Genomic DNA, 22,249 nt, shown 5'->3' with positions numbered 1-22,249 from the left:
GCAGTCCCTCGTGGCGGTTCCTCCTGGAGCCCAGGAGCAGCAGGCCCCCCCCAAGTCAGAAACAGCACAAGCACACCCTCATGGGGTCACTGCCCCTACATTTATAGGACAATTTCCTTTGTCTGTAGGACAGGGCATGGAGGAACCAGATGCAACTGGTTCTGGGGGGATTTGGAGCACTTTGTTTTTCAAGCTCCTCTTTCCCTTTGTCAGATGGGGGCTAGGTGCTCAGACACACCACAGGGGGGCGTAGCCAGCATTCATTAGGGTAGGCACCATCCTATTCAGAGTCAAGGGATTATTCTTCCCACTACTCTTACTCCTGGTGTCCCATTCAGCCTAGCGCTGACTCACCCTGCCCCTCCTGGAGCCACACACACCTCCAGCTCCTGTCACTCACAAGCCGGACATGCAATTCACATCAGGCAGGCAGACACATAGCACACAGAGATGCCAACTTCTAAAAGTGGCATTTATAAAATACCCATAATAAATCCGCGCGCACCGTTGCGCAGCATTTATTCTCCCAATTTCATACATACCAGACTTGACAACACTGCTCCTCTCATAACAAGAATTACCACTGACACACATTCATTTAGGAATCCCCCATGCATTCCTATGGGAGGGCAGGCCAATCTCACTAAATGTAACACAGCGCGCACGCACTTTACACTGGACAGCAGTGCTAAAGTGCCTGGAGGCCTAAAACACCAACACTACCCAGGGAAAAGGCTAGGAGACAGGCAAAAAGTTTAGGGGTGACCCTGCAAAAAAGGGCTAAGTCGAACAACTACTAAGAAAGAGGCTTTGGTTTGCCAAATGTTGATTGTCTTCAGTACAGATTTTGATTCGGCTCATGTGTTCTTGTGCTGAAAAAAGTGCTTGTATTGCACTTTATGTCTGGTGGGAAGGCTTACGATCAACACAGTAGGATTTCGCTGTAGCCATTGATCAAGTCTACAGGCCTGATCTGTTTATTATAAATGCTATGACAAAGGCAGTAGACTTGACTTATTTATTGTGAGCAGCGTTTGTTAAATCCAATGGGTCTTGAAGAGTGGATTGTCAATACACTGTGTTAAAGCTTTAGATGTAATTTGTTACATGGAATCTCACAGATTATTATGGTAGGCAAGGGGTTTGGAGTGGGTACTCCTTTTAACAAATCCTCAAGTTAGAAGATTGGCACTTTGGTAATTGCTGTTTTGCTGTTTGAGGAAGGGTTGTATAGTGCTTTACAAACTTTAATTGTGTACATATGTTGTAATTTTATGACTACAGAGACTGTGGTGCCTCCCAAATATTGGCTTCCTTGAGTACAGATCTTTGTTGCACTGAAGTTGTGTGCATCCACTCAAAAAGGGTGCTTATGCTCAGTACAGCAGGACTGAGTAAGTTTAGCTGCAACCCATTTATAAAGGCTAAAGGCCTCATCTTTTTTATGAAAAGTTACAAAATAGGTAATTGGCTTAACTTACTTATTTACTATGAAAAGTAAATGTTAAAAATCAATCAGAATTTATGGGTGGAAGATCATTACACTGTGTTAAAGCATGTAGGCAGTTTTGTTGCTACAGATTACCATAGTATGAAAAGGTTTCTGTGTTGTTACCCATTCTGAGAAAACTCCTGTTATGCCATTTTAGGAAGGCCTGTATATTGATTGCACATATCTGTAATTTTGTACATATTTGTAATTTTATAACTGCAAAGCAGTATTTGCATACAGAATACAGAAGACCTGGGTTGGTAATGATGCCGAGCCTGTAATAAAGGCAATATGCATAGTTGGTTGGTTCACTGGAAGAAAGTTATGTCAGGGGCCTTCAGTCTAATATTTTTATTATGAAAACTTGTGATAGACGTAGTAGGTCTGACTTATTTATTGTAAACATATTTGTTATTACACAGTTTTGGACAGATATTGCGTTGCATGGATCCTCGCAGATTACTGTAGAGTGTAAGGGGTTTTGGTGTTTGTTTCCCCTTCTGGTTTCCTTTTGACAAATCCTGCAGATAGAAGATTTGCACTTTGATAATCCTTGTTAACCCTCTTAGGAGGGATTGAATATTCATTTGCCAGCTGCATTTTTCTGTATATTTATAATTTTCTGCCTTCTGGGAAAGTTTAGGCAGAATTCCGTGGGCCAGAGTTTGCTGTGCTGACAAATCAATGATAAAGACGATGGTCCTGATTCGTTCATTTGGGAAAAGTTTTGTAAATTGCAGTAAGCCTCATACGTTTATTATGAAAAGTTATGACGAAGATAGCAATTTACTGTAAGAGTCTGTTAAAACCAATATGGCTTTAAAGGTGAATTTTCATTACTCTGTCTTAAAGAGACTACATTGATATTTTGTTACATGGAATCTCACAGATTACCATAGTAGTCAAGGGTTTTGCCGTTTGGTAACCCCTCTGACAAACACTTAGAGTTGAACATTTGCAGTGTGATCATCCTTGTTAGGTCCTTTTACAGAGGGGTTGTATGTTGTTTGCCAACTGTAATTTTGCTTCTATTTGTAATGTCATTACTGTGTGCCTGATGAGTGCCAGTTTATATGCAATACAGTGGGCCTCACTTGGTTATAGCAACAAGCCATTGATGAAGGCTAAAGGCTTGATTGGTTCATGGGAAAAGTTAAGTCAAATGCCAGAGGTTTGATATGTTTATTCTGAAAAGTTACAACAAAGGTAGTAGGTCTGACTTACTTGTTGTGAAATGCATTTATTAAAACCAAGGGGCACTTAAAGATAGTTCTTTTACTCTGTGGCGAAGGCTGGAGACTCATATTTTGTTTCATGAAATCTCACACATTAATTTAGTAAGGTCTGACTTTGGGGTTGGTTACATCCTCAGATAACCCCTTCGGGTAGAAGATTTTCACTGTGATATTTCTTGGTAGACCTTCTTAGGAAGGGTTATATATTGACATATTTTAAATTTTTCTGACTGCCTAATGGCTGCCTTGTGTTAAAACATAGTCTTGATTTAGAAGGCCTTAGTTGGTGATAGTGACTAGTTAAGTATATAGGCCTGGATGGTTCATTGGGAAAGTTATGTCAACTTTGATGCTATTGCACAAAGGAAATAAAGACACCCAGCTTGTCACTCTATAAGTGCTTAGGAGATTCTATGACTTGGAAGCAGACTTTTTTTAACTGTTCCAAACTTTGCATGAAATGATATAATGCACTGCAGTAATGTCATATGCATTGGTCTATATGACTAATTACACCAGTATTCATTTGTCTATCACTTATGATAACTGTTTAATACTCGCAAAAGGAATTATTTTTAGTAATGCAAGAATAACAAAAGACTGAGGAAAATAAACGGGAAGGTTGTAAACTTTTGCCTTGCAGGTCACATGCAACTCCTTGGTACCAGTTCATAACTCCCTAAGCGCCGTCAGGTATATTGCAAATAATTATGACTTCTGACTCAAGTAACACTGGAGCCGAAACAGTAACCTAATGAGCTACCTACATAAAATTCCAATCTGTGACCTTACTATTACATACTGTGTTTTGCACAAGTCACACTATTTTATGATGAGTCAAACCTGTAATTAAACAGCACCCAGATCTCTCCAGCAAGTGCATTGATCACCAGAGGTGTCTTACTGTGACTATTACCTTATCTTACCATTACTTGAACTGAGCAGCTTCACTGTTCCCGCTCCACTCTTGGATAGTTTGGTCATTGAAGCCAAGTCACTGTAATATTAAGTTTTAATAATGGTGGGGATCTCAAATTTGAAGTAAATGCATTTAGACTAAATGCCTTTCAAGGCAAATATTAAGAGGCGTAGATTCAGAAGCTGGTGCTCAAAGAGCCTGCATGTTCAGTGGGTTTTAATTTGATGACAAACATCCTTAGCAGATTATGTGAGTTGACTGACATACGATAAAACAAAGAAGGTAATGCCAAGGTACGCGATGGTATTAAAGAGAGGGAAGGAACTTCCAGCGAATGTATTTATTTATTTATGTGCTAACTTGTAACATCCATGGCAGACCCAAGAGTAAGGACAGAAAAGTCCAGTGGACCCAAGAAATAGAAAAGATTAACTGGAGGAAAGATTTATTTGACCAACTAATTAACAATAAACACGTTTTTTTTAAACTGTTACTGGGATGTTTATGCTCAAACAGAAGGTAGACGTTTTGAGGTCTCAGCTGCCCAATTTAGGAAAAAGTTCCTCTGCTTCTTGTCTTGTTGAGCCTGATATGGCCAGCACTGGAGGAAAAAGATAGTGTCATACCTTCATACCTTTTGTGGCAGTTTCAGCCTATAAAAAAACTTCATTGTTGAAAACGTAGTCTGCCTCTCATGTACTAGAAGACTCATTCTTTTTGGTCCGCTTTACAATCAATGCACAGTTGTGAGTGAAAATTGTGGCTCACCTAACTGTAGTGTAGCGTTCTAGTCTTCGCGTGATGACGTAGGATGCGGCGGCCATCTTGGAAATCGCGTTTATTAGCGCGATTGTCGGAGAGCTGATCGGACGTCTCCCGGCGCTCTCCTATACCCTGTAACTTAAGAATAAAGTAGCACTTATAAATATACCTAAGTGCTTGTGTCTTTCCTCTTTGTGGGTCTCAGCAATCATTACAACTGGCGACGAGGCTGAGGATCTGGGAAAAACAAGAAAAACGAACATCCAGGCACAGCCCAGAACCCACGTGGACTAAGGGGCAACTCACCCACCAACCTAGGAAGCAGAGACCGACCCACACAGGCACAGACAGTAAGGAGAGCGCGACAGAGGGGAAGGCTAGGCCAACGAGCGCAGGAACAGGCCAAAGCATTACTGTATACACAGCCCACCACAGCTGGCGCAAACAGCCAGGTGCAAAGGGAAAGAGCACCACGCAGCCACACCTCAAGGCAAGAGGAGAAGCGGAGAAGCGGAGAGGACCGACCGCAACGGGACATATACTGCCCACCAGTGAGGAGAGTCAAGGGGGGCAAGACAGCGACCAGGGAAACGCAGAAGCCTACTCTCCCGTTCGCGGACGACAGACGGAACGCCGGAGGCCCTGGCGGAGCAAGCAGGACACAGACCAGGGGGTGGAGCAGCGTCGCAACAGAGCCCTCCATGCCTACCAAGGCAAAGCGCGCCAGGCAGCCCTAGGGGTGAAGAAGAGTCACCGGGAAGAAGAGCAGAAATGTGTGCTCAACCGTCCTCACTCACGACACCCATTCCGTTCCTACCGAAACCAGGAGATCCATCGATGAAGTGGGAAGACTGGAGAGAATACTTTATGAAGTATCTGGAAGCCCTAGAGGACGAGAATGGAGAAGCATTTCCCAGCAAGAGATGGAAGAGGATATTACTTCACAACCTAGGCTCAGAAGGCATTAGAGTGTTTCAGAACATAGTCCTGACTCCACGACAAGCGGGAGATGATGATGTATTCCAGCATGCTATTGATGACCTGAATAAGCATTACAGACCAGCAGTGTACACGTCCATAGACCGATACAACTTCCAACAGAGAAAACAGGCAGTGGGGGAGTCTGTAGACGAATATGTAGCAGCGTTGAGGAAATTAGCGGCCACGTGTAACTTTGGCGTGTTACACGACGAATTCATAAAGGATCAGATCGTAATGCACACCACGAATGCGACGATCCAGGACAAGCTGTGGGTAAATGGAGACGCGACCTTGAAAGAAGTCATAGCCATGGTAAAAAAGGCAGAGCTGTCAAAGAGATGTGCGGAGGCAGCGAAGAGAGAGGCCCATGGTGAACAAAGTCACCGAAGCAGAACTGCCGGAAAAAGGAAAGGGAACTATGGGGGACACGAGAGTACAAGCAAAATGGATGCCCAAATCAGCACCGACGAAGAAGCCGAGTAAGAAGGCAAAAACACGTGCTACAGGTGCGGCAGTCTGTCACATCCAGCCTATGACAAACGATGTCCAGCGTTTCGTGCAAAATGCATGTTTTGCGGAATTGTAGGGCACTACGAGAAAGTATGTCGCCGTAAGCAAAAGAGAGCAGCAGTAAAATACGTGGCACAGGAGACAGAGGCGGAAAGTGAAGGGGAAGAAGAAGAAGACGGCGTGTTGTGCATAGAAGAACACATACTTGGGATCAACTGCAACCGTTCCAAGAAACCCCAGTGCGACCTGGTGATACGAGGTATACCAATAAAGATGGTGGCAGATTCAGGATCCCCGTACACCATAATACAAAGGACGGTATGGGAGGAACACTTCAAAGAGCACCTGGGGCATCACATTGAACCCCCAGACATTCGCCCCGTCACATTAACAGGAGACCCGATCCCTATGGTGGGGTACAGAAGATTGAAATTTGAATTCAAGGAAAGGAGTGCGAGATGCAAACTGTACGTGGCGGAGAAAGGCCCTTCGGTTCTGGGGTGGATCGACCAAGGAGATTTGGGAATACAATTGAACCCCGGAGGCACCACACAAGTCTTGATGACCAGCGAAGACCAACAACCGGTCGCAGAAAAACTGAAAGAAGAATTCCCTACAGTGTTTGGAGGCAAGGTTGGCAAATTAACCAAATTCACACACAAGATCGAGCTCAAAGCGGAGGCGAAACCGGTGTGTCACAAAGTGAGAAATATCCCGCTGGCAATTAGAGAGAAAGTACAACTAGAATTACGCAGACTAGAGGACAACGGCATAATAGAACCGATCACCAGCGCGGAGTGGTTGGCTCCATTGGTAGTAGCAATGAAACCAAACGGCAAGGTGCGTCTGTGTGTGGACTTGAGAGAATTAAACAAAAATATAATAGTAGAAAAATTCCCACTACCAAGGATAGACGAAATGCTAGCGAAGACCAAAGGGGTGAAATGGTTCTCTACCATTGACATCACCTCAGCCTACCATCAGATAGCCCTACACCACACATGCCAAAGACTGACGTCGTTCATAACCCCATTCGGATGCTACCAGTTTCGCAGGATGCCATTCGGACTGGCCTCGGCAGCGGCCGTATTTCAGAAACTCATGCACAAACTATTTAAAGAAGTAGAAGGAGTTCAGTATTTCCAAGACAACATCTTGGTAATGGGCAAGAGCAAAGCGGACCATGACGCCAAGATGTCCAAGGTCCTACATGTCTTGGAGCGCAATGGACTCACAGCAGAGTGGGACAAATGCCGGTTCGGGATGACATCCGTCACATACTTAGGACATGAGATCAGCGACCAAGGCATTACACCTAAACAATCCAATGTCAAAGCAATATGTGATGCGCCATCTCCGGGGGACCAAGGAAGAAGTCAGATCCTTTCTAGGCATGGCTGAATTCTACAGCAAATTTGTACCACACTTTGCCACTAAGACACACCACTTACGCCAACTTCTAAGGGATAAAACAACCTACAAGTGGACTGAGGAGACTGAGGAAGAATTCCAGAAGATCAAGACAGACATCAGCACAGCAGTTCCCTTGAGTGGATACGATCAGCAAGCTAGATCAGTATTGACGACAGACGCGAGTGAAAGGGGCCTAGGAGCGGTCCTAATGCAAGGAACGAAGGAAGGGGAACTAGCCACCCTCAGCTTTGCGTCCAGATCCTTATCGCCCACGGAGCAAAAGTACAGTGTGATAGAAAAGGAAATGTTGGCGGCAGTATGGGCCAGGGAGAAGTTCCACCAATTCCTATGGGGTACAAGATTCAGGATCAGAACCGACCATAAACCCCTGGTCAAAGTCCTTACGTCATCTGGACATGCTAATGCGACCCCCTGCATTGCGAAAATGACTTTGAAATTACTAGATTACAGGTATGATGTAGAACATATCCCAGTAACCAGGAACATAGTAGCAGACTACCTCAGTCGTGCCGCAGCCATGGAGGAAGCTCTGAGTGAATCTGAGGAGGAAGACCTTAGAGTGGCGTTCACGGAAGATCACGAATGAGTGATAAGCGAACAGGAGTGGAAGGAGACTGACTCGGACATCGTGGAGGTCAAAAGGTACACACTTGGGGGATGGCCAGAGAAGAGGCACATGGAGGCAGCGCTCAGAAAATTCTTTGAAGTAAGAGAAGAGTTATCAGTATGTGACCAAGGGATCTTCCTGCGGAGAGGCGAAAAATAGTTCCGCCCAACGAGCTGGTGCCAAGACTGCTAGCCATCATACATGAAGGACACCTAGGCATCGTGAAAACGAAGCTCCGGGCGAAACAGATTTATTGGTGACCAGCAATGGACAACCAGATAGAGAGGCACGTGCGGGAGTGTGATCTATGCCAAAGAGCGGACAAGTCCCAAAGCCTGATGCGTCCTCCCTTAGGGAAAATCGACAACCCCACCAACCCTTGGGAAGATTTCGACATTTTGTGGCCAATATTGGATAACCAGGGAATCCAGAAATACGTAGCAGTAGTGGTGGACCGGTACTCCAAGTGGCCTGAAGTGGACATACAGGAAGACATGGACACAGAATATTAAAATTTCTAACCACAGTTTTCCTCAGAGAAGGTATTCCACTCTCTCTCCTAAGTGACAATGGGCCTCAGTTCACGTCGGAAAAATGGAATGCGTACATGGAAAGGAATGGGATAAAAGTCAAACATACTTCCATATACCATCCAGCAGGGAACGGACTAGCCGAGAGGTTTAATAGAGTCATCATGGGCTCGGTACAATCAGCAATAGGATCGCGGAAGGACTGGGAGAAAGAACTAAAGTGCATGTTGTGGGCATACAGGATTACCCCGACCTGCACAGGATACAGTCCCTTCCAGATTCTCAGAGGCCGAGACCCATTCACGAAGGACAATGTTGTCTGGAAGGAGCGCACGATCACAAGCAAGTGGTCTCCAGCAGTAGTGCAACATAATCTGGAAAAAGCTCAAAGAATATATACCGAACACTATAATAGGAGGAGGAATGTCAAGGAGATGGAGTTAGAGAGAGGAGAATGGGTTCGAGTCAAACTAGCGCAGTTAAGAAGAAAAGGCGACAGCAAGTTTAGTGCACCCATGCAAGTGGAGGAAGTCTACAAGCGAGCAGCTCTACTGAGCGACGGAAAGGTTTGGTCCCAAGATAGGATGTCCAAATGCAACAAGATCTTGAGATGGAGTGGGAAAGAAAGTGGACAGACAGCAACTCTCCGGACACAAGAAATGGAGGTCAATCCGGAGGGGGCAGGAACGGTAATAACCAGAGAAAGAGAAAGAGAAGAGGAAGTAGAGAAAAGGAGTGATCCAGAAGCGGAGGAACAGTCGGGAAGCACCATCAGCTCGCCGTGCATTGGAGTTCCCTGGAGTGCAGAAAGAAGTGGAACGAGGAATTCCCAAGAAGTAGCTAAGTACACGTCCAAGACTCCGGTGAGGCGCACCCGCATGGGCAGAGCTGTAGTAAGACCGTTGAAGTACAGAGACTTTGAGATGGGAGAAGGGAACGAGTGCAACAGCAAGTAGCTTGAGAGACATTATCTTAATTGTGAAATGTATATCTGTAAAGGGGGAGATATGTAGTGTAGCGTTCTAGTCTTCGCGTGTGCGCGATGACGTAGGACGCGGCGGCCATCTTGGAAATAGCGTTTATTAGCGCGATTGTCTGAGAGCTGATCGGACGTCTCCCGGCGCTCTCCTATACCCTGTAACTTAAGAATAAAGTAGCACTTATAAATATACCTAAGTGTTTGTGTCTTTCCTCTTTGTGGGTTGCAGCAATCATTACACTAACTACAGCAGATTCACAATTCGCACCCAATTTTAGGTTGAATTGTGAACAGAATTTCACCCGGTTCTGCATTGGTATGCAAACTGAAAATGCATGCAATTTTCACCTGCAGTTTGCGTCGAAAAGCACACATGTTGGCCTTAATTTGTAGCAAATTTTAATTCTGGAATTAACGGCCTCGTTCCATTCAGAGCCTTTGAAGTCAGAGAATGAAGGGACATTGAATCCGCGTTTTCAGTGAATGTGAATTTAATAGGCTGGAGCCAAAGCATACATTTTCTGTAATGTTAAAAATGTATCTTTGGGAAAACATTGTCTTTCACTTGTCATTCACTTTTTGAAGTGCATAGTGTACAGGAAATGACAGCTTTGGCTGCAGCCTGTCTTCTAGGGTCTCCCCTGTATACAGCCTTATGTGGTCTGTTTTTGAAGACTTATTGGGCACAATGCCAATACTTACAGTGGGCTTCGCGGCAGCCCTTGCTTAACATATGTTGGCTTTCTTGTGACTCTCTTTTGCTGCCTCTTTTTCAATAGTTTTAATTCCCCTTCTTTTGTTTGCCCCATTGCTTCTTTACTCTCCTTTTGATTGGGTGAAATGTATCCTTCCACAGCTCACATTACAGAACTACTTTTGTATTTCTCTTTGAGTACTCTGTTGGAGTGCAAGCATTTTCTTGCTCTCTTTCCACATGCTCCTTCCACCGCTCATCCTTCCCCAATGCGCGCTTCATGATGCTCGCAGTTTTCCAAGCTGATCTGTAAATGCACAGCATCATGTACATTTTTACTAGGTTTAACAGAGCTTTTAAATTCTGTTCAGACTTTCCTGCATGAAATTTGAAAACTAAACCATAGTGTTCATAAAGATTAAACACATTCAATGTTCACTTTCCGGAGATGTTAGGTTATGTGTTTTCTTTTCATCTAGTATTTTGAAGTGTCTTTTCTTTTGCTCATTAAAAATAAAAAATACTTTACAAACTAGCATTCGGCAAGGCCAATAGATGGGCACTCGTATTATAAAAGCAAGACATATTAGCTGTGGAAATGTTATCTTTACATGCATTGTAAATCCTGGATGGATTGTGCTTGCCTGATCGACCTCACAACAAATGCAAAGAGTTGGTTCTCCCAACGAAGATATTTTGAGTTATATTTTCTACCTTTTGTTAAAGAAGTGTTTTTGTTATTAAAAACTGACTGAAATTGTTGTTGTGAGTTTGAATAGTACAAGATGAGATTAGGGCCTTTACTACTTACATGCCTTGAAGTGTGTTTTTAAGTGTACTTGTCTCGTATATAGAAGAAATGAAAAGAAAAATTAGTAACATCGAGGGACATATTTATCAAGGGGTTTTGCATTGCCCTTGCCCTTGCCCCATGCTGGGCAATGCAAAATCTTTAATGAGATTTACCAAGCCACGCAAGACCACCTTGGGTGGGTAAATCTGGAGTAATGCAAGGTAGCTAAAGTCGCTGCCTTGCGTTAGTCTGCCCCAGGGTGGCTTTCTATTTGTGGAGCGAGTGTGTTCCCACGCATCCACCCATGGATTCTGAAGCATTCCCATATTTGCCAAGACTGGTAGATCTGGGTGCACATCAGAATGCTAAGCCTTCCCAGGGGAGGCGCAATGAGGAAAAATATCTTTATTTCTCCTCATTTTTAGGTCTTGCCTGACCCAGTGCATGCGCTGGTCTGGCGAGACTTTTTGAGAGGGCTCCAAAAAGTGCTACTAGGCCAGCCTAGAACTACAGTGCATGTGCGCGGCCGCGTGCACCGCACTTGACGCGAGTACTCACTTTTGCGGCCGCTTTGATGTTTGATCACGGTTGCGATCACTTTCGCGGCCGCACGGCCGCTTAGCATAGCCAATAGGTCTCGCTTTTGGGACCGTATAAGTATTTAGCTATGCAACTGTTGCATGGCTAAACACTTATAAGGTCCCAAAGGTGAGACCTATTGGCTATGCCAATGCTTGTTTCCTTTTTCTACGTGTACTGCTTTCTGCAGCACACGTAGAAAGAGGAGAAACCCTTAGAGGATTGCTTTTGTGGAGGAAGGTGTCCATTCGTGCACAAAACAATCCTGTCTGTAATGCAGGCACCCTTGCACCATGGTGCAAGGGTGCCTGTGTTGGCTCTAGGCAGCAGTTAGTACGCCAGCGCAGGCAGAGAGCATGAATGCGCCATATGTTGATAGAGATGGCGCATTCCTGTCCTCTCCCTTTTACGCAGTGCAGCGTACCAAGGTGTCTTGTGGCATTGCGTGAAATAATTATAAATATGATAATAATGTTAAATATGGCCCCTGGTCTCTAAAGATCTCACAACAACATTCCAGAAACCCCATATTAAATAATTGAGCATACTTTTCTTTTTCTTGTAAAAGTGGCAGCAACATTTGTAGTTGCCACTGAGAAGCGCTGTGATGTTTAAACAGCTATTTTATGAAAATACAGAATTCCTCTACTTAACTTCGATAATGCTTCTTTATATGATATTTTATGTCGTTTTTATTTATTATTTAGTATTCATTTTCTATTGCACTGCTGTTTAAACAGTTTTACAGTAGTGAAGAAAAATTGTTGGATTAATTCAAGCTGAGATATGTACTATACAACTTTAACATGGAGAGAGGCTTCAATAAAATATACACAAATGAGTGACTCAAAGCAAATTTATTTGAGATGAAGTCGGAAAATGTGAGTTTAACTTTTGCCTGGATGCCAAGAGGTCAGATTGTGTCGCGAGTTGGGAAGAGATTTCCATAAACTGGCTGAAGCACCAGTGAAAAATGGATTTAAGAGACTGAAATGTTTCCAGTTTTGGTGTGTTCCTTACTCCCTACACTCCTCCCAAGTTACAGGGCAATGACCCCAGATAAGATGTAGAACCCAAATTGATAGCCTTCTACATCTGACGTCAGATTTTACATTTTTAATATGGCATGCATAGGAAGCCATTGTAGTTCACTCAGAGGGGTCTGCGGGTGTGTTACCCAAATTGCTAGCCTTGTAAATTGAACTTAGAATGGGCATATGAGGTTGAATTTCCTATTTGTAGAATCTGAAAATAGCGTGAAACTTAAAGACAGACTTAATCGGAGCTAGTGATATCTGGAGAATGATATCTGAAATTACAAGCAGCTCTAAAGGTCAGAGCAGGAGCTCAGTGGGATCTTTTTGATGTCAGTTCCAATGATTGTGAGGTTGCACTAGCACCTCCGGGATTTAAGAATGCACCAACAATGATTCCTGTTCCTACTTTTCTGAAGTATGATTTTCCTTCTGTGCTATTAGAATATTGCTTCAACATTCTTACTGTGAAAAACACCGGCTTCGAGCCTATGTATCAGAGATCTGATAACCCAGGGATGCTTAGGTAAGAGGGTCATGAGTTTTGGAGCCAAAATTAACAAATTTGAACAAAAGTTAGACTGTACGTGTTCTCATAGACTGATACTTAAGATTAGTTTTCCCGGTGAGTATCCCACTAGTGAGAGATAACACCACAGCCTGTGAAGCTCTACCCTAGGAATGGCTGTGACATGTCTGTTTTCGGTCCACAGGAGAATGCAATAAATGGAGACCACGTGTGGCTGGAGACCAACATCTCGGGGGACCTGTGCTACCTGGGCGAAGACAGCTGTCAAGTCAAGTTTGCCGTGAGTCTCTTCTTAGTTATCTCTCTTTTCTTGCCCGTAAACAGTGTATTTCATGTTCTCTGCCTGTCACAACACAGAGTTTTTAGTCTGGTGTAGGCCGTGGCCCCTCTGCATACACATTCGCTGTGGAAAACTAACTCTTTACTTCAAACAGCTGCATGCAGCCTTCTCCAAATCACATCCACTTCCCAGGAATGAAAAGAAAACAGCATCGCTGACCAACCAGTAGTTTGTTGCCGTAATACTGCGGAGAGACCGTCCGCCTGTGGTAGTCATACAAAGATGTGCAGGTATAGGTTGGGAGTGAAACTTGTAACATTTTATGTATACATTTGAGTCATTCTATTTCGGAGTCAATGGCTTCCTTGAATTCCATGATAAATACATGTCGAAGATGCCACTGCAAGGCAGAGGCTACTTGACGCCAATTTTAGGTCCACCAACTAACACCTTTTGATTTTGCACAAAAAAGATAGATAGATAGATGGATAGATGGATAGATGGATAGATAGATGGATAGATGGATAGATGGATAGGGATTTTCAGCTACTCTGCATCTGTTGGTCTGTTATTGTGTCATTCACGTTTTTCTATTCCCCACTACAGCAAAGGGTCCGCCCTACTTCGGTCAATGGCTAACTCAATGTGATTGACAGCATTCTTTTCTTTCCTATGGAGCACATCTGAGCACAAAATAGTTCCCATAATGCCAGAGGCTACTGTAGCAAAGTGTGCATTTTGGACACTATTTTTTTTGCCTTTAGCCATTTTTTTTTAAATTGTCGGCGAAGGCACAGCAGCTCCCCCAACCTCAAAGTTTAACAAGCCATGGCTAAACTAAGCAAGTATTGGCAAAACAAAAGACTGGAAGCCAGCACCTGACCCATTCTCTTTGCTAATGCTTGTTTTCAATTTCTAGGACTAAAATAAAAGGCCGAACTGCCAAACTGATTTAAAAGACCCATCCTGGTCACATGGAATGCACCTCGGGTGTGGACCACGTTTGAGGCTGCATTGTTAGAAGTGATAGACTACAAACTACTGAAATTGTTCACTTCCTGATTGTAGTTCATAGTTTACAAATACTGCAATCTATTGAGGTCTTTTGTGTTTTTTATGGTCTCACAAATGGCCAAAAGTTTTAGGAGCTCGGCATGACATATTTTAAGTATCTGGTCTAAGTTAACATCACCAGGTCAGTTACATTTGAGACATTTCTTCCACTTAGGGCCTTCAAAATATTAATAAGGGTGTTCCCTTTGAAAATGTGGATATTGGTGTGGCCAACACTGATTTGCACAGTAATGCAGCAGACCTATATTGATAGGTAATATATTATAGGTAATATATTCCCCTAAACAGAGGAATGCACTCAAAAAATTACACTGTCCTAGCCCCGAGGGCTTGCAGCCTTGAGGGGATCTCCAGCAGTAAGTGCCAAGGTGGGCATAAGCACGGAAGAGCAGGAGGGCGTACCATGACCATACTCATTAAGTGCCATCATTCATCCTGCTGTTCAAAAGTCTGCAATTAAATTCACTTTTAAAAATGCATATGTGTAAGGTGGCCCATAAAAATTAAGTGGCTCTTTCAAAGGTAGAGAAGCATGTTAATGCATTCTAAGCCCAACTACATACGAGTGACTATCTTCTTGAAACCATCTCTACCTCAAGGATGAAACCTGTTCAGTGGAGTTTTATGAAAAATACTTAGAAACATTTTTAGTTCTGTTTTGTGTTTTGCAAGAGTTGATCTGGGAGTTCATGAAGCCTTTTCAGTAGTCCAAGACTGATAAGAAAATTAAATAAATATTAACTGAGTAATAAAGAGCATATAAGGAAGGAAATGTAAAATTAAACATTTTAAAAGTGTGAAGGAATTTAATTATGGAGGCCAAAATTAAGTTATTAACCCCAGATTGATCTGTGGGAGAAGGGTAAATTAATTAAACAGGATATAGTATAGACGATGGTTGACCTCAATTGAATTTAGGAAAGCTCCAACCTTCCCTCTATAATTAACATTTTTTTGTATATTTGTTTGTGAATGCTGAATTTTTGTGTGCATTATTTGCAGTTCACAACTTTTTAAATGCTTAGCTGGGGTCCCTGCCTTCCAAATATGACTCAGTGGGGGTCCCTGGTTCCATTGATGATTAATTGGGGATCCACAGAAGTCAAAAGGTTAAGAACCGCTGAGCAAGAGGATTTAAACAAAGGTAGTGTGTAGTGAGGCATCACTTCATCTTGTGCTACAGTTTTACTGGCGCCAGCAAGGAGTCTGCAGAAGGGACAGCAGTGCAATCAACAAGAAATAAAGCATTAACCTTTTATTGCAAGTATGTCTTTTTGTAGTGCACGTTGCACACTACTTGCGTGTGTATGATTGTTGGGCAATAATGCTGAATAGAGGCCGCCCTACAGAGTACATTTGGATAGTAGGATATTGGCGTCCCACAGAGTAGGGAGAGTTCCTCACACTGCAGTATAAATCACATCAGGTACGACAGTCAGAAATTAAATCCATCACACCCTTAGTTATAGGTTGCTAAGATTACGAAAAAAGACACCTCACCTACAATTTTTGTGGCATGCTTCTTCATTAGTGTTCTTCTCCCGTCCTGGTCAGTGAATACCACCAGGTTGGGCGCAATCTTGGCTTTAGGGAGTTCTTAATAAGAACTGACTGTATAGATGCAGTGGTCCTGGTTACTAAAATTACCTAAAAGCCTGGGTTTTCCGGCAGTGCTTAATTTGAGCCGGTGGATTCCTAGATCGCTCTTACATGGTTCAACACGGCCTCATGACGCAGTCCCGCCCTAACCACCAATCGACAACCTCAGCTTTATTTTTACTTTTTAAATCACTTCTTTCAATGTGTTGTTAGCAGGGCAAAAGTCCTACAAACACATAAGTGGGGGGACTAACCTCGTTAATCAGAATGCAAGTGACATCACAGGCATGAGACAACACGGCGCGTGACATCGCGGCATGTGACATCACAGGAAGTGGCATCATAAGAAGTGACATCAGATCTTAAGCCCTCACATGTATGTTTAACAGGTCTATCATGAGTAGATTAGAGCACATTTCCAGTATTTAGGGAAACCCTCCTGATTTAGATAGAAGGTTCCGACTTTTGTAAGCTACACATATAACAATATTGCCTTTTGTCAGCGTAAACTTCCTATAGTGATATTTAAATTATTACAGCGCCTCCTCAGAGGTAGTAAGCTATTTATTTTGTGTAAATACTGGGAAAGACCAAAAAATCTGACATTCCTACAGTGCATGTATTTCTCCGAAACAGAGCCTGAACAAAGTGAAAAGCTGCCTCACTTAAGTGTGTGTGAAGTGCTAACAAGGTGTGAGCCTTTGTTTCCCCTCTGCTGCATTTGCTTCTAGATGTGAGGTTCCTGGCTGCTCCCAGCCAGGAGACTCAAACAAAAAGACGCCTGATGACCCCTCAGATTCGGGTTTTGTTATGGGCCCACAAAGCAAAACCAAAGGGGATGATGGACGGAGTGTTGAACATTGCAAGCACTCACCCCCAGTCAACTGATCTGGGTTTAATCCATCATCACTCTTTAGCTCACTCCGCCAACCCAGTTCAGACATGGCCATATGCAAATCAGTCTGACCCTGTGCCTCATGGGAACAGTCCAGCCCAAACTGCCAAGCCATGTCTTCCCTGGACCGGAAACAAGGATCCTGGGACCAGTTTCTGGCTAATCAGCCGTCATCAGCCAGGTTAGCTTGAATCCAGTGGCAAAGTGAACAAGGAACCCACGTCTGGGCATACCCTGCCAACTTAGAGCGAACAAAGCAAAACCAAAGGGGATGATGGATGGAGTGTTGAACATTGCAAGCACTCACCCCCAGTCAACTGATCTGGGTTTAATCCATCATCATTCCTTAGCTCACTCCGCCACCCCAGTTCAGACATGGCCATTTGCAAATCAGTCTGACCCTGTGCCTCATAGGAACAGTCCAGCCCGAACTGCCAAGCCATGTCTTCCCTGGACTGGAAACAAGCATCCTGGGACCAGTTTCTGGCTAATCAGCCGTCATCAGCCAGGCTACCTTGAATCCAGTGGGAAAATGAGCAAGGGACCCATGTCTGGGCATACCCTGCCAACTTAGGGCGAACAAAGCAAAACCAAAGGGAATGATGGACGGAGTGTTGAACATTGCAAGCACTCACCCCCAGTCAACTGATCTGGGTTTAATCCATCATCATTCTTTAGCTCACTCCGCCACCCCAGTTCAGACATGGCCATATGCAAATCAGTCTGACCCTGAGTGTTGAACATTGCAAGCACTCACCCCCAGTCAACTGATATGGCAGTTCGGGCTGGACTGTTCCCACGAGGCACAGGGTCAGACTGATTTGCATATGGCCATGTCTGAACTGGGGTGGCGGTGTGAGCTAAAGAAAGATGTTAAAGTAAACACAGATCAGTTGACTGGGTGTGAGTGCTTGCATTGTTGAATACTCCGTCCATCATCCTCTTTGGTTTTGCTTTGTTCTCCCTAAGTTGGCAGAGTATGCCCAGACGTAGGTCCCTTGCTCACTTTGCCACTGGATTCAAGCTAGCCTGGCTGATGACGGCTGATTAGCCAGAAACCAGTCCCAGGATGCTTGTTTCCGGTCCAGGGAAGACATGGCTTGGCAGTTTGGGCTGGACTGTTCCCATGAGGCACAGGGTCAGACTGATTTGCATATGGCCATGTCTGAAGTGGGGTGGCGGAGTGAGCTAAAGAATGATGATGGATTAAACCCAGATCAGTTGACTGGGGGTGAGTGCTTGCAATGTTCAACACTCCGTCCATCATCCCCTTTGGTTTTGCTTTGTTCTCCCTAAGTTGGCAGAGTATGCCCAGACGTAGGTCCCTTGCTCACTTTGCCACTGGATTCAAGCTAGCCTGGCTGATGACGGCTGATTAGCCAGAAACCAGTCCCAGGATGCTTGTTTCCGGTCCAGGGAAGACATGGCTTGGCAGTTTGGGCTGGACTGTTCCCATGAGGCACAGGGTCAGACTGATTTGCATATGGCCATGTCTGAACTGGGGTGGCGGAGTGAGCTAAAGAATAATGATGGATTAAACCCAGATCAGTTGACTGGGGGTGAGTGCTTGCATTGTTCAACACTCCATCCATCATCCCCTTTGGTTTTGCTTTGTTTGCCCTGAGTTGGCAGGGTATGCCCAGACGTGGGTCCCTTGCTCACTTTGCCACTGGATTCAAGCTAGCCTGGCTGTTGATGGCTGATTAGCCAGAAACCGGTCCCAGGATGCTTGTTTATGGTCCAGGGAAGTCATGGCTTGGCAGTTCGGGCTGGTATGCCATGTCTGAACTGGGGTGGCGGTGTGAGCTAAAGAAAGATGATAAAGTAAACCCAGATCAGTTGACTGGGTGTGAGTGCTTGCATTGTTGAACACTCCGTCCATCATCCTCTTTGGTTTTGGTTTGTTCGCCCTAAATTGGCAGGGTATGTCCAGACGTGGGTCCCTTGCTCACTTTGCCACTGGATTCAAGCTAGCCTGGCTGATGAAGCCTGATTAGCCAGAAACCAGTCCCAGGATGCTTGTTTCCGGTCCAGGGAAGACATGGCTTGGCAGTTCGGGCTGGACTGTTCCCACGAGGCACAGGGTCAGACTGATTTGCATATGGCCATGTCTGAACTGGGGTGGCGGTGTGAGCTAAAGAAAGATGATAAAGTAAACCCAGATCAGTTGACTGGGTGTGAGTGCTTGCATTGTTGAATACTCCGTCCATCATCCTCTTTGGTTTTGCTTTGTTCTCCCTAAGTTGGCAGAGTATGCCCAGACGTAGGTCCCTTGCTCACTTTGCCACTGGATTCAAGCTAGCCTGGCTGATGACGGCTGATTAGCCAGAAACCAGTCCCAGGATGCTTGTTTCCGGTCCAGGGAAGACATGGCTTGGCAGTTTGGGCTGGACTGTTCCCATGAGGCACAGGGTCAGACTGATTTGCATATGGCCATGTCTGAAGTGGGGTGGCGGAGTGAGCTAAAGAATGATGATGGATTAAACCCAGATCAGTTGACTGGGGGTGAGTGCTTGCAATGTTCAACACTCCGTCCATCATCCCCTTTGGTTTTGCTTTGTTCTCCCTAAGTTGGCAGAGTATGCCCAGACGTAGGTCCCTTGCTCACTTTGCCACTGGATTCAAGCTAGCCTGGCTGATGACGGCTGATTAGCCAGAAACCAGTCCCAGGATGCTTGTTTCCGGTCCAGGGAAGACATGGCTTGGCAGTTTGGGCTGGACTGTTCCCATGAGGCACAGGGTCAGACTGATTTGCATATGGCCATGTCTGAACTGGGGTGGCGGAGTGAGCTAAAGAATAATGATGGATTAAACCCAGATCAGTTGACTGGGGGTGAGTGCTTGCATTGTTCAACACTCCATCCATCATCCCCTTTGGTTTTGCTTTGTTTGCCCTGAGTTGGCAGGGTATGCCCAGACGTGGGTCCCTTGCTCACTTTGCCACTGGATTCAAGCTAGCCTGGCTGTTGATGGCTGATTAGCCAGAAACCGGTCCCAGGATGCTTGTTTATGGTCCAGGGAAGTCATGGCTTGGCAGTTCGGGCTGGTATGCCATGTCTGAACTGGGGTGGCGGTGTGAGCTAAAGAAAGATGATAAAGTAAACCCAGATCAGTTGACTGGGTGTGAGTGCTTGCATTGTTGAACACTCCGTCCATCATCCTCTTTGGTTTTGGTTTGTTCGCCCTAAATTGGCAGGGTATGTCCAGACGTGGGTCCCTTGCTCACTTTGCCACTGGATTGAAGCTAGCCTGGCTGATGAAGCCTGATTAGCCAGAAACCAGTCCCAGGATGCTTGTTTCCGGTCCAGGGAAGACATGGCTTGGCAGTTCGGGCTGGACTGTTCCCATGAGGCACAGGGTCAGACTGATTTGCATATGGCCATGTCTGAAGTGGGGTGGCGGAGTGAGCTAAAGAATGATGATGGATTAAACCCAGATCAGTTGACTGGGGGTGAGTGCTTGCAATGTTCAACACTCCGTCCATCATCCCCTTTGGTTTTGCTTTGTTCTCCCTAAGTTGGCAGGGTATGCCCAGACGTAGGTCCCTTGCTCACTTTGCCACTGGATTCAAGCTAGCCTGGCTGATGACGGCTGATTAGCCAGAAACCAGTCCCAGGATGCTTGTTTCCGGTCCAGGGAAGACATGGCTTGGCAGTTTGGGCTGGACTGTTCCCATGAGGCACAGGGTCAGACTGATTTGCATATGGCCATGTCTGAACTGGGGTGGCGGAGTGAGCTAAAGAATGATGATGGATTAAACCCAGATCATTTGACTGGGGGTGAGTGCTTGCATTGTTCAACACTCCATCCATCATCCCCTTTGGTTTTGCTTTGTTGGCCCTGAGTTGGCAGGGTATGCCCAGACGTGGGTCCCTTGCTCACTTTGCCACTGGATTCAAGCTAGCCTGGCTGTTGATGGCTGATTAGCCAGAAACCGGTCCCAGGATGCTTGTTTATGGTCCAGGGAAGTCATGGCTTGGCAGTTCGGGCTGGTATGCCATGTCTGAACTGGGGTGGCGGTGTGAGCTAAAGAAAGATGATGAAGTAAACCCAGATCAGTTGACTGGGTGTGAGTGCTTGCATTGTTGAACACTCCGTCCATCATCCTCTTTGGTTTTGGTTTGTTCGCCCTAAATTGGCAGGGTATGTCCAGACGTGGGTCCCTTGCTCACTTTGCAACTTGATTCAAGCTAGCCTGGCTGATGACGGCTGATTAACCAGAAACCGGTCCCAGGATGCTTGTTTCCGGTCCAGGGAAGACATTGCTTGGCAGTTCGGGCTGGACTGTTGCCATGAGGCACAGGATCAGACTGATTTGCATATGGCCATGTCTGAACTGGGGTGGCGGCGTGAGCTAAAGAATGATGATGGATTAAACCCAGAGCAGTTGACTGGGGGTGAGTGCTTGCATTGTTTAACACTCTGTCCATCATCCCCTTTGGTTTTGCTTTGTTATGGGCCCAGCAGAAGTCTAAAATAAGAAAGCCCCCTCCCGCCTGCACGTTGTTGCGGATGAAAAGCAGACAACAATATACAGGCGCTGCTGAATGTGTCCCGGTGTTTGCAAATTACACCGGGACGAATTCAACATATTTTTCAGTGGGGCCCAACTTCTTGGCAGGGTGGACGGTGTCCACCCTGTGAAAATAGTGGGTGGATGCTGTCCACCTGCGTACACCTCCAGCTTGCGCCCTGGTTGTTAGCACGTCTGTCGAGAACTTTAAGCTATCATGAAATCATGCATATTAAACATACACGAGGGATGCACGAACCCTGCACACTTCGAGGGCTTCTTTCTACAACCAGTGAATTTTCTGTAACCAAACTCAGACAACTGTTTTGTTTGACGACAAAACCAGATTTATGGACAACTGAATGTCTGTTGTGCTTTTAATTAAATACTTTGTTTTGTCCAAACAGCAGGTTAAATGCGTTTTTCATTTCTGAGTGGGTTTATTTGTGCCTCTCTTCAGCTTCAAATTTGCTTTGCTGTTTCAGCATTATTTTTTTTTTAGACTGATAAAGGTGACACAATACAATGCCGCTCAGTCTTGTGAGCCAGGCACAGTGCCGACTTCAGTTGTTTATTTAGAGTTTAATGCTCTCGATGTAGAATCGTATATGTTTTTTCTAAGCTGAAATGATGTTCAGTTCCATCCTCCAGATCATTGTTTCGCTGCTATCTGAGCCAGGAATGTGTGTGACTGTGAAAGCCTGCGCACTGTTCTGCCAGGGATAATGTTTTCATTTAGTCCACTTAAAGCTGTACCTTTCCACCTTACACGCAGCAAATCATTCACTACGATCTACTGCCAGCTAGTGG

General features: G+C 45.0%; 1 protein-coding gene across 6 annotated transcripts in view; it reads left to right on the top strand.

The window, feature by feature from the left end:
- DGKI (diacylglycerol kinase iota) overlaps positions 1 to 22,249 on the top strand; it is a 1,070,690-nt gene that overhangs the window by 551,862 nt on the left and 496,579 nt on the right. For all 6 annotated transcript variants that reach the window (XM_085652009.1, XM_085652006.1, XM_085652004.1 and 3 more), the window contains exon 3: positions 13,263 to 13,358. In XM_085652009.1, the coding sequence (XP_085508135.1) occupies positions 13,263 to 13,358 (96 nt within the window). The remainder of the gene's footprint in view (positions 1 to 13,262; positions 13,359 to 22,249) is intronic.

This window comes from Triturus cristatus, chromosome 4_1 (assembly GCF_964204655.1).
Source record: "Triturus cristatus chromosome 4_1, aTriCri1.1, whole genome shotgun sequence".
Taxonomy (NCBI): Eukaryota; Metazoa; Chordata; class Amphibia; order Caudata; family Salamandridae; genus Triturus; species Triturus cristatus.
Note: the sequence above shows the minus strand (reverse complement) of the source record. Positions and strands in the feature narration are given on the sequence as shown.